The sequence below is a fragment of the Melospiza melodia genome, chromosome 3, assembly GCF_035770615.1.
Source record: "Melospiza melodia melodia isolate bMelMel2 chromosome 3, bMelMel2.pri, whole genome shotgun sequence".
Taxonomy (NCBI): domain Eukaryota; kingdom Metazoa; phylum Chordata; class Aves; order Passeriformes; family Passerellidae; genus Melospiza; species Melospiza melodia.
Genome location: NC_086196.1, coordinates 68,224,668 through 68,237,211, shown reverse-complemented (window position 1 = coordinate 68,237,211; position 12,544 = coordinate 68,224,668). Strand labels below are relative to the sequence as shown.

At 35.8% G+C, this 12,544-nt stretch overlaps 1 protein-coding gene across 5 annotated transcripts in view; it reads right to left on the bottom strand.

The window, feature by feature from the left end:
• SYT14 (synaptotagmin 14) overlaps window positions 1-12,544 on the bottom strand; it is an 88,626-nt gene that overhangs the window by 58,839 nt on the left and 17,243 nt on the right. For 3 of the 5 annotated variants that reach the window (XM_063152130.1, XM_063152131.1, XM_063152132.1), the window contains exon 3: window positions 3,658-3,822. In XM_063152130.1, coding sequence (XP_063008200.1) covers window positions 3,658-3,822 — 165 coding nt within the window. Of the gene's footprint in view, window positions 1-1,517; window positions 2,788-3,657; window positions 3,823-12,544 lie in introns of those variants that run through there. The other 2 variants (XM_063152128.1, XM_063152129.1) reach the window with 1 other exon arrangement.

The following is a 12,544-nucleotide window of genomic DNA, read 5'->3' as shown; positions in this document are numbered from 1 at the left end:
TGCATAAAGAACGGAATAGTATAAAACATGGCAGCAACATGTTTGAAAGAAGAAAGTTATGTCTCTAATAATACACTGATTTTTCTAAGCATCCAGAAGTTCTCAGTGATAGCAGGTTTTTATTTTTTCTCCAGTTCCTATCATAAAAGAATGAGAATGTATACCATTATTAGAAATCATGAAGCAAGACCTCTTCAGAGGACTTAAACACCTCCTCAAAGTTTAAACATAAGCTATTCATGCAAATACTTTTTCTTTTAATTACAAAGCAGATAAGTTTCAGTTTCTTGGGAAAAAGTAGCTTCCTGTACATTAAGAAAAAAAAAAAAAAAAAACACAAAAAACTCAGTTTAATGCCTTTGCTTGCCACTTCTCATTTGATTTTTACACCTTATTTGGAAACTTGGCTAAGACAATTTATGTTCTTAGCAAAACCTTTCCTTTATTTGGCTGACACAGGTCATGAGCAATTATTAATCTATTGAAAGCTACTAATTTGTTTATTATGGACCCTAAATGCCATTTTTGAGAGAATATACTTTACAAATCTATTATTATGTAATGAAATAGATAAGATCATAGTTTATCATACAAACATGGAAAACACTCCTAATTCAAACTTAAGAAAACCAAACAAACAAAACCAAACCAAAACTCAACAAAGCAGATAACTGAAATTTTCTGATAAGGAAAACAGACACAACTGAAGGAAAAAAATGGGTTTCTATTAGGAAATCATTCATTTCTGTACAGAATCAGCACCTGGAAACATGGAAAAGCATGTGTTGCTTTCTAAAATTTTAGTATGCAACTTGCAAACATATGTAAAATTGCAAGGTTTTACTTCTTCCTTACAAACTGCTATTGCAACTCCCTTATCACACTAAGATGTTGAAGACAGCACAAAAAGTATCCATAACAACAACACACAGGTTTTCTTAAAAGAACAACTTTAAGACAACTTTAAGACGAGCCTCATTCACTTCTTCCTATACTTAAAATCACTTAATTGCCATTTCTTATTGAGTTTCTCATTTCTCATTGTGTCTTGAAATCATTATCTCACATATCCCAGAAATATTCTGAAGATCTACTGTAATGTAAATGCAAAAGAAGTTATTCCTTTTACTGTCATAGCACATTTCATGCAATGCTTTTAAAAGAAATGAAATAAAAATAACTTTCACAGAACAAGTATTAACTTCCAGTATTAATTAATTCATAGTTTTCAGCAGAAACCACACAAGGCAGAGAAGGCAAGAAAAACTGTGTAAAGAAAGAGTAGAGTTAGAACATAGAAAAGGCATTTATTAATCAGTTCCTTTAAGTTATACTGTGGAAAGTAATTAACTTCCAAGAAACATCAACATAATTAGAAAATGAAGCACTGAAACAAACCTGGCCCTTTCACTGACAAGAAACACTATTATTAAATGTGTAAATTAGGTGAAAAAAGCAGGAAATATCATAAGTTTCAGGAAAGGCTGAAGAATGCAGTTTGCTGACAGACTCCTCACCTTTTCCTGCTGTCTTCTTATTACATAGCTCTCTTTCTAATTTCTTTGAGTTTTTCCTTTTGCCCTCATTTGCAATTGTAGTTGACACACTGCCTTCATCCTTTGAGATGGGTTTTCTTTTTCTGTCAAAGAAGGCTTCAGATTTCTTTTCTTTGATTTCATTAAGGCAACTGGGATGGTCATTGTGCATCTTCTTCAAGCTGGAATCTGTTAATTTCTCCTTCTGTACAAGCTTTGTTTCTACATCTTGGGGAACATTCATACTGTGCACTTTATCAGAATCTTTAAAATCAGCTCCAGGTGAATGTGGTTTGTTTTTTTTATGCTCACGATTCTTAGAATTATCTGATACTGCATATAAACAATTATCTTGCTCCTCTATAGATTGATCCAATGTAAGTTTTTTACTTTTCAGGTTACTATCCTTCAAGAACTTATCATTTACAAAACACTCATTTCCCCCTACTACTTCCCTTTTAAAAGGTCCTCCTACAGTCTTCGAATCCTGATGTTCTTCTGTATCACTGAGAGGATTATTATGATCTGTGCCTCTTAACTGGCACTGGTTTTTGTTCAAGGCATGGTCAGATACTCCAACTTGACTTGTACCACTTTTTACAAAATCTAACGAATTAGAATTATGAGTCTCTTTATGTTCTGCAGCACCTCTCTTAGTTTTCATATTAATTTCCTGAGAATGAGTTAATGAGGGTGTGTGCTCCTCTCTGCCTTCCACAGGTTTCTCACTCTGCGTTTTGGAGCTCTCATCCTCTGCCCGCAGGCCATTGATCATGCTGGTCACTTGCTCTGTGACTGAGTCAGCTACAGAGTAGCCAACCTCGCCAACAACACTGGCCAGGTCATCCACAGCACTGCTGAGCGTGTCCACCAGGGAAGACACCGAGGGAAGGCTCAGATTTTGCTGAAGGTTTCTAAAAAACGCCATTTGTCCAGCCTATCCAGCAACAGATCTTAACGCTGACAGGTCCTCTCTTTCACAAACTGACCACCTCTGTTTCTTCAATTTCAGAGCTATTTGCCTTCTCTATTTCAAAAGCCAATATATTTACCAGGGGAAGTTGCAGCTTTTCTCTTTTCATTCAATTATCATTTCAAACAATAAGAAAACAGCTAAATAAAAATCTTGAAGACACAATCAACCAGCAAAACCATAGTCTTTCATCAACTGCAGCATCAACTAGCCATAATAAAATTCATTATTTTCAAAAACAAGACACCTGTGTGAAGTGGAATTTTTTTTAATTCTAACCTGTGAAGAAGAAGTTGTGAGACATTTAAATTTTCATCAGTGTCATGTCACACTAAAACAGGCTTTTAACATAACACAACACACATCGTAGAGACTTCTTCACCCCAAAATATCTGTTGTCTTTTGCATAAGCTAAGATGCTTTGGAATATCAAGACTTGTTTTGTAGCAAAAAAGAAAGTTAATATGACAGACAATTTCTGGGGAGAACATTTTTTTTTGCCTCCTGGAAAATTGAAAATTAAAATTTAGCTCCATCTTTTAGAGAGGTAGAAGGGAAGAAGGCCTCTTTGATTTCACATTCTGTTTTCTGGTGCCTGGCTCTTTCTCTCTAGTTAACTAACAAAGCCTGTTCAATTTTCACAGTACAAAAGTTTTACCAACCCTCAGTATCTTTTTCAAGGTCTAATTTCTTTCATTACACATGATCCCTAAAGACCTTGTATTAAAAAATATTCAATAATGTGTTAGTCAGATATAAGATATCACTAAAATTATTCTTTAAAATGATTTTCCGAGTGAATAAAATCAAGACCTTCTCCAAAAGTATGGCGAAGGATTTTAACAGGCTGAGTGAAAATCCAATAATCCCATTCACAAATTTACCTGAAAAGATTTAATTATACAATATTATGGATTGTTTAAAATAAGTTCAAGAGTATTCTCAGAGTGCAAGAGAAGTATCTCTCCATAAGTAAATGCTAACTCTTTGGTTAGATAACTGTTGAATTTCTGTGGCTTGTGGATACAAAGGTTTGCTCCTTTCAAGTACTGCAGTCACAGGCAAAGCCAACACTGTTGTGTTGCTATATCCTTGTAAAAACGTGCACTCTTATAATTAAGTTTAGTACACTGTATGTTGGATACTTACAAAGTTTATCTTGTGAATTCTTTCTTGTAGTGTATCCTGAATCGAGATCTGGGAAACCACTAACATTTTCAATACACATCTTCTTATTAATATATAGGAAAAGTAGCAGCATGAGAATAATGAACACCCCAACTGCAGACAGGAATCCAATTGCCTCTGGAGATACTAAAAGAAACAGAAAGAAATAAATTTTTTAAAACTTTGTAAAGGCTTGCAAAGTTGTAATATTACCAGAACTGACCATTAATAAATACCTCAGAAGATGCAAATATATATGCCATATATAATTAAAACCCCACCATTTAAATCTGAGTTAATGCTTAATCATCTTTTCAAAGAACAGAAAGCATGTGGTCCTAATCTGAGAGGGACAGACATTGTGAGCAAGAGGTTCTCATGGAGGACTGGACAGTCTCTGCAGAAGAACAGGGAGATTACCAGAAGCTGCCAAAACCAATGAATTCTAAAGGAACACCTGAGACAGCACTGGAAAGGAGCTAAGAGCTCCCCACCTACTGGAGATTTGGCTGCCTCTGCTCAGGGCCAGCTCTGAGACAGTGCTGTTGAGGAGGGACTGAGCCTTGGCCCTGTCCACCTTGTCATGTTCAGCAGCCGGCTCCTCTTCCCTCAGGGACCAGCTGGCTCACCCAGCCCTCTGACAAGCAGGATGCTTTATGAGCAAAAAACAGAGTGAGAAAAACCATGTATGGTCACTTGCATATGAACCAAGAAAGAGCTAATAGAAAATGAAATAGAGGTAAAGCACACTTAAACCCAGGTGGGGGAAAAAAAGGCCAAAGTAGACTGACATGTCTTAGAGAATGTGTAAAATAAAGAATATGTAAATGCTATTAAGCAGATAACTGCAAGGCAGTATTGGGGATCTCTGAAAGGTTTAGCATCTTTGACATCCACCAGCATCTAACAACATCAATTACACCATTTAAGACTAAGATTGTCAAGGAGCACGTTTTAGAAATGTGAAATCTGCAAATGAATGTGGCAAATTGAAGCAATGGGAAAGAGTATTTAAATGGCCATTTGTTTATTTGAAAGGAGAGTGGGCAGGGAAAGGGATATAGAAGAGCAGCAAAAACAAGAATCTGGAAATGTGAGAAATAAGTACCAACTTATAAATGCAGTTCAAGACCAAGAGAGGGCAGATCTTTTGAAAGGAGTGCAGATGCCCACAGACTATAATAAAGCTGAGCTGCTTCATTAATAAAGGCTGCCAGGATTTCACAGGGAAGGCCCTTAGGAAACCCAGTGGAGTCTCCACAAGCCTTATATTCAAAAAAACTTGAAGCAAGAAGTTAAAATAGTGACAGGATTGCAAATTTATTATGAAGTAGTGTGGGAGCTTAAAGTGAAGGGTTATAAAACTGCAACTCAATAGCATTTGGATGCAATTTATAGGCAAAAATGTAATAAAACTCAAACTACACGCAATTAAAAACCATGTAAAGCACTACAGAGCTGTGATTTCTAGTGATATGTAACAGATTAATTAATCTGTTAACTGGTTCATTACTAATGTACTGATAATTAAGAAACATTATGTCTCAAACCTGCATCCTAAACAGGAAGAGTAACACCTAACAGTGGATTTTATGGCCATAACACACAGACAACACACATTTCAGAGCTGAACACAACTGCGTTAATCTGGATGAAAACTGGGATTTCACATATCACTTTTCTTCCTCCTGACTTTGCAAGACTACACTCAACTACATAAATCCCATTCTTGGGGGTTGATTTTTTTTTTTCTATTTAATAAAGATTTATGAAGCTTTATCAGATTGACAAATTCTGTTTGCCAAGATCTCAGCACTTCACTTTAGGACTACAATGCTACATGGTAACATCTTTCACTATTTAAAAAGGAGTGGAATTAAAGAACATCTGCCAACAGACTCAGCATTCAGAGATGCAATACAAAAGGACAAGATGCAAGAGTCCGAAATAACTACAAGAAGAGTTCCAACTGGAGATGAGGCAGGAAAAATCCAGAATGAGAGGAGTTTATCACTGGAACAGATTGCCTAGATCAGTTATAGAATCCAACTTCCATGTTATCTCTGCTTTGAGCAGGGGACTGAACTGTAAATTACTTTCCCAAGAGCCTTCCAAATGAAATCATTCTCTGATTCGACATATGCCCTTTGTAAATCTGGGCTCATGCATCTATGTAAAAGTACTGACTGAGAAACACATGCAATTCCACAACCTCAGTTAGTTTTGCAGGATGACAGGGAACATTTGTGTCCATGGTGCTGTTCCTAAATTGCTATACAGGTGTCTTTCAAATCTGACAAAGAAAGAAAGATCCAAAGAAATGTGCCTTCACCGTGAAAAACGAATTGGACAGATTTGCACTTCTGTTTTGAGCTGGACATCCAGACCTATCTAAACCTGGAAATAGTTTTGTTTTTTCACTTCTTACCTCTGACCAGAAGAGACCATGTAACATTTTGCCTAAACCACCCCTGAAAATTTTCCCATGAATAGGAGCTTGCCAACAACATCAAATGAGACATCCTGCTGCACCAAGAGGGGTAACAAGGTGAGAAAAGTGAATTTCTATTCTGGAACAGAGAAGAAAGTCAGCTAATTTTTTCCCAATTAATATTTTAATTATCATGAACTTTGGCACGTGTTCAGGCATTTATTCATTTATTGTTTGTCAGGTGTCTATTTACCATTTTTCATGGAATCTTTCCACACAGGGGAACACTCTGAGTTTTGACAAAAGCCTCAGTTCATATATATTAATTTTTTACCTCAAAGCTTAACAGATGAAATCTCCCCAAGTTCTGCTGGCAGTAGGCATACTCCCATCCCTTCCAAGACTGCATATGGATAACTGAGAATATCTGAGGCTATTGAAACAAGAGCCAGTTTTCTCTGCATTATTGATCCTCACCCAAATGAAACCAAGGACTGGACCCAGGACAGAAAACCTTCATTTTCAGTAAGTTCCAGCTATAACATCTATCAAACACAGAGGCAGGGACTGCAATTCATGGGGGCCAGCAGAAGTGAAGGAGCAGCAGAAGGTGGCACAGGTTAATGATGTTCAGGGAGGAAATCAGTGTGAGACATGAAGAAGGTGTGACACCAACTTGGGGTACATGGAAGAAGTCAGAAAGTGAAGGGAAGGCAAAAAAGAAGACAGATCAGAGGGCAGATAAAGATCATGGGACCTTTGAATGAACTATGAGAATGATTGCTTTATTATTGGAGCAGGCTGTCCTGAGCAACCTCACCTGAATTCAGGGTCCACACTGCTTTGAGCAGGAGATTTAACTGAATTCCAGTCATGGAATGATTCTCAACAAAGAGCAGTGACGGTCTACTTTAAATAGGATATATTAACTATACAGCATCTTCAGGGAAAAACACTCTCACATATGTCACATTTGATCTTTTCAAGCTGTAGGTTTAAATTGCATTTTTAAAATTTTTAGTTATGCTTATGTTGCTCAGCAATCATCTGCCTTGATCCATCAAAATATGTGTTTAAGGAAGTTAACCACAGCCTAAAAGGAACTGAAAGCTGAGTATTTTGGGGGTTTTTTTCTCCAGTACTTGCTGGATACTAAGTAGTTAAAAAAGGCACTATCTGAAAGCCTTATAGTTCTCTATGGAAACACAGTATCTGATGACATTTTTCTGGATGAAAAAAGAAACATTGGCTGATACCTTACAAAAGAAATGAAACTTTAGCTGCAGCAAAACTAATTAATTATTTATGTAATTCAGTGTGAACATAGGACTTGAAAATTATATTTCTGTATCAATTTGCACTCATGTAAAGAGTCTTAGAATACTTGTTCACAGATTAGGTAAATTATCAAGCTGAAATCCTGTAAAGTATTACCATTATAAAGCCAGGGGGAAAAAACCTACTTCAATTTTCCACATGAAATGTGCACAGATTCCCATCTATGAATTCAGGTTTTATACATCACATTAATCCTTCAGTTAGTTTCTCACAGCTTAAGTATCAAGCAGGTATACTTCACAGACAGAAAAAATTTAGAAGTTCTTTTTTACATAAAAAATTACATCTATGCCACATTCACCACCAGAATTACTTTGATTCAAAACATTTTGTAATAAATTCAGAGTTGTCTGGGAATTAATTGTACCATGAAAAGCATTTAAAAACTCTCAGAGGTTCCCAGTGCTTCTACTATCAGACAGCAGTAGGAAGGCAATGTTTTCTCAAAGTCATCCTTTAAATTCAAAGGTCCTACCTCTATAAACTTCATCATTATTTTTGCTTCTTAAAAAAAACACCAATGAAATTCTGAATTTATGTTTGAAACTCATTATAATACCAGGCTGGTTTAGAAATACTAAAAGAACAAACATCTTTCTACGAAGCTACCAAGACTAATTGAATTGCTGGCAATGGAAGTGGCATAGAAAGTCATAATCATTACAGAAGTATTACCTTAACATCACTTTAATTCCATTTTGTTGTTATCACCACTAGAATCAGAAGTATAGGAACATAGAAAATTACCACCTCTTCATCTTAAATATCAAATTAGCACCTCTTTCTCAAATAATAACTTCTTTGTTATGACATAATTTTTCATTTCAAAAAGTTGTTTCAAACTCTTCAGAAAATTATATCTTCCAATATCTACCACCAAACAACAAAATGCCTCAGACATTTTAAAAAGATGAAATGTTTTTTATATGAAATTTAAAAGCATTTCATATTTTAGTATGTATCTAGCCCCAAACTTTATTTAATATAAATCAATTCTTTTTGGATCTTTCACACTCTACATCATACCAGTCACTTAGCTAGTAATGTACAAAGCCACACAGTTATCTTAGTGATGTTTCAATTATTCATTTACAAATGCAATACTATCTCTTCTGTACACAAATAAAGTAACCAGGGGGTATGACCTGAAAAATGCCAATTACCTTTAGGATCCTAGCATAAAAAACATTTGAAATGTAATATGTAAGCTTGGTTTTATTTATAACTTGGGTTTTGGGGTTTTTTTTGTTTTTTTACAACTTGATCTAAGATACTTTAGCCCTTTAAATTCTTTTAAATATACAGGACTGTTGTTTTGTATTTAGTCCTGAAGAAGAATGATTTACTGGTATTCATTTTTTACACCATTACACCTTGACATTCCATGAAAATAATTTGTGCTGTCCAGCTCAAAATATTTTCATCCAAATGCCATTCACTGTTGTTTGTCACTTCTTTCCAACTTTGCCACTATCACAAGAAATTAACATATTTTTAGAAAGCTGAGCAGGTTACTAAACAAAATAACAAGTGTGTGCCTTTATTGCTTTCCTCCATGCTTGAATTATTTACCTCCAAACAGGATTTATTTCTTTCTCACAGACTTGTCATGACAGGAAAAAAACCAAATGAATCCCTCTACACCTGAGTCTGCTCACAAGTGAAATACTTTGGTCTGATTACTCAACAGGAGTAGGGACTGTATTTTCATATGTGCCAATTTACATGTACATTTCTTTTACTAACTACATAGGGTTGTCTCTTCTTTAAAAGCAAGTAACTGAACTTGAAGGCTACCTAAGATTTCATGGTCTTTCTAAACAGCTTTTCTTTAACAATGGAAACTCATTACTCAACATTTCACAGCAATTTGTGAATTCGTATACAATTACGATCTTTCTGTTTGCTGGGGTAATTGAAGAAGCAACAAGTGAATAGAACCTTCTAAACAAAATGCCTCACCTACACGGGTTTATCCACTGTTGAATTAGAATTCTGACTAAAAAAATTAAATTCTTGACTACCTGCACTGTTTCCAAAACATGAACTATATATGGCAGCATCACTATTAGAATACTTGCCCATATAAAAACAAAAACAATTGGACCACAAAAATTGACTAGCTGATATTTCTGCTAAAAAGTAGTGATAGACAATGAACTCTAAACATTTTATTGAACAAGTCAAAAGACAAAATTCCTATGATTCCTGTTCTATTCTTTCTTCTATCTCCCATATAAAACACTGGATTATGTAGTTCCCTTCTAAAAGTTTACCTATTTCTTCTCTTTTGCCAAAAAAAAAAAATCAGGAAGTCTTTTAGCTCAAAACACACAATTAGATCTCATATAGCAATGCTTTTATAGTTACATTTAGGTAACATTAAAACTGAAGTTTTTCTGTAGAAAGATGCTGCTGCCCCCTCCAATTCCAAACTGCATTTTGCCTTTCCTGACACAGCACAGACTTCTTACCTTGGCCCACTACTGATGGCTGCACCTCTCAGCATGCTATGCTGAATACATTTTATTCTGCCAGTCCTCTGATGTTCCTCACTCTGGGTTTGTTGCTCCTGCATCTCACACTTTGTTGGACAGCAAGTTTACACGCTCTCCAGCACAAATTACAAGCCCTGCAACATGAGCTACCTGCACTTCAACACTTCCAGTATCAACATCCAGGACACAACCCTGAGCAACAGCAATTTCAAACGAGCACAAACTTGAAATGACAACTCAATTCAATTTCAAGGCAAAACTGAAAAGAGTACCACTTTTCCTAAATAAGAAATTTATAAACGATTCTAGCAAAATGAACCTCTCAGAAGTTTTTCAAGACTGACAGAACGAGACAAGGATGAAAGTTTTATTTGGAATAACAATGACCTTTAAATGGACCTTTCAAAGAATACTGAGGAAGACACAAAATTTATATTTTCTGAAGTAATACATGATGCCACTTTTGGGTTAATTTCAAAAACATGTCACATTAAGCAAAAAATAAATGTGTTTGTTCACACAAAAAGTCTACTGGAATTAGTGTACCATGAAAGCAGCGCTGGTCTAACTCCACTGTCACTCCTATTCCAGTGGAAATTTCTCAGAAATAATAATAATGTATTTAACATTCCATTTCTGTCACTTCACCCTGGCTGTGGGATACTATGCACTGCTACAGAGACAAAGCAGAACTTCTTTTTTCCTTTGTTTCCTTAATATCTAATTACAAGGACTAACAAGAAAAACACATTTTAACATCTGGATTCCAGGAATTCTTATACACAGGAAGAAATTCTAGAATGTATTTTAATTAACAAATTCAGTTTATTTGATTTTATTACAATCAATTAAATTACTTGACTAAATAATTACATCAAATAGAGTTCATTTACTTCATAAAATATTATTCTAGAACCATAGAATACCCTGAGTTGGAAGGGACCCAAAAGGATCAAAGTCCAATTCCCAGCCCCACACACACCATCCCAAAGAAGTGCATTGTCCAAATGCTCCTTGAGCTCTGTCAGGCTTGGTGCTGTGACCACTGACCTGGGAAACCTGAGCCAGTGTCCAACCATCCTCTGGGGGAAGAGCCTTGTCCTGATATCCATCCTAACCCTGCCCTGACACAGCTTCAGGCCATTCCCTTGGGTCCTGTCACTGTCACCACAGAGCACAGACCAGTGCCTGCCCTTCCCCTTCCCCTCACAAGAAGTTGTAACTGCAGTGAGATCTCCCCTCAGTCTCCTCCAGGCTGAACAAACCAAGTGACCTCAGCCATTTCTAACTCACATTTTATGATAAAACCAGCTTGGTTCATTACATTAACCAATCCCATCCATAAGTGCACAAAGTTGCTTGTGGCAGCTCTAGTACTGCCTCTACAGATTGTCTTTTCCAGGATTCTTTCCCCTTTCTTTAAAAATACCATGCTGAAACTGTCTTTTGCTGATAAATTTAATTACAGAAAAAGAGGACCCTTGGTTCCAAAATACCACTGATCGAATACAGAATTTAGGAGTAACTGAAGCCATACTCTGAGATGGAGATTTAAACTTTTGACAGAAATCTTTTAATTCCTAAATCCTTATGTGCTGGAAAAGTTGTCAGCCTGCCATCCCTGCTGATTTACCAGTCCCTCAATGCCTTTTCTCTCTTACATGGAATTCATCTCTGATTAAATAGTATCTCACAACAGAAATCTCTGAAAAGAAACAGCAAAGGAAGCATCAGACTTGCCACTTGGAATAGACACTGATCATGGAATCATCTTGATTACCTCCAAATCCCAATAATCTGTTGCAATTACATAGCATATTACATGACTATTATCCACGCAGTGGGAAAGAGAACAGCAGTGATTATAATTTTTAATGGTATTCTCAAATAATCCTCCCAAAGCAAAAGTATTGAAGACCCACAGGGGTCTAGAGACTTGCAGTTTAAAAGTTCATACCCATCACAAAGTAGCTGTCCACTATGAGGAAAGAAAAATAATCTATGTAATAAAAATACTTTAAAACCTCATTTTTCCCTATCAGACACTACAATTAACAACAAAGCATGAGACAGTCCATGTAATCCAACAGTAATTAACCAGGATATACAGCAAAGTACTGCATGGAAAAAATGATTATATGAACATGAGAACTTGAGTGAAGGAATGCCAGGGTTTGGATATAGCAAACTTCTTACATACAAAACTTGCCATGGAAGAAAAGATATTGCCATAGCTGGAATTAAGTCACCCCAGTAGCTGCTGCTTTCCAGAAGACTCCAAATACAGGAAAACACACAAAATAATATTCTGCTTCCTGTAAGGGCATGAGGAAGCTCAAAGAAAAGTATTTACTCTGTATTGAATTTTCTCCAATCCAACACACGTGCATAGAGATTACTTTTCCAACAGAGTGCAAATTCAGAATATATATTCTGCTGGTGTTAATTTTAATATTATTAATTTTTTTTAACATGTAGCAATATGTCTAAATATCTCCCAAGTGTATGAGGTTTAGTATCCATGGGATAAAAATTTTTTCCAAGCCTTGAAAAAAAAAAAGTACTAATTACTATTTTCTTTATATAATTTTAACAGTTATAA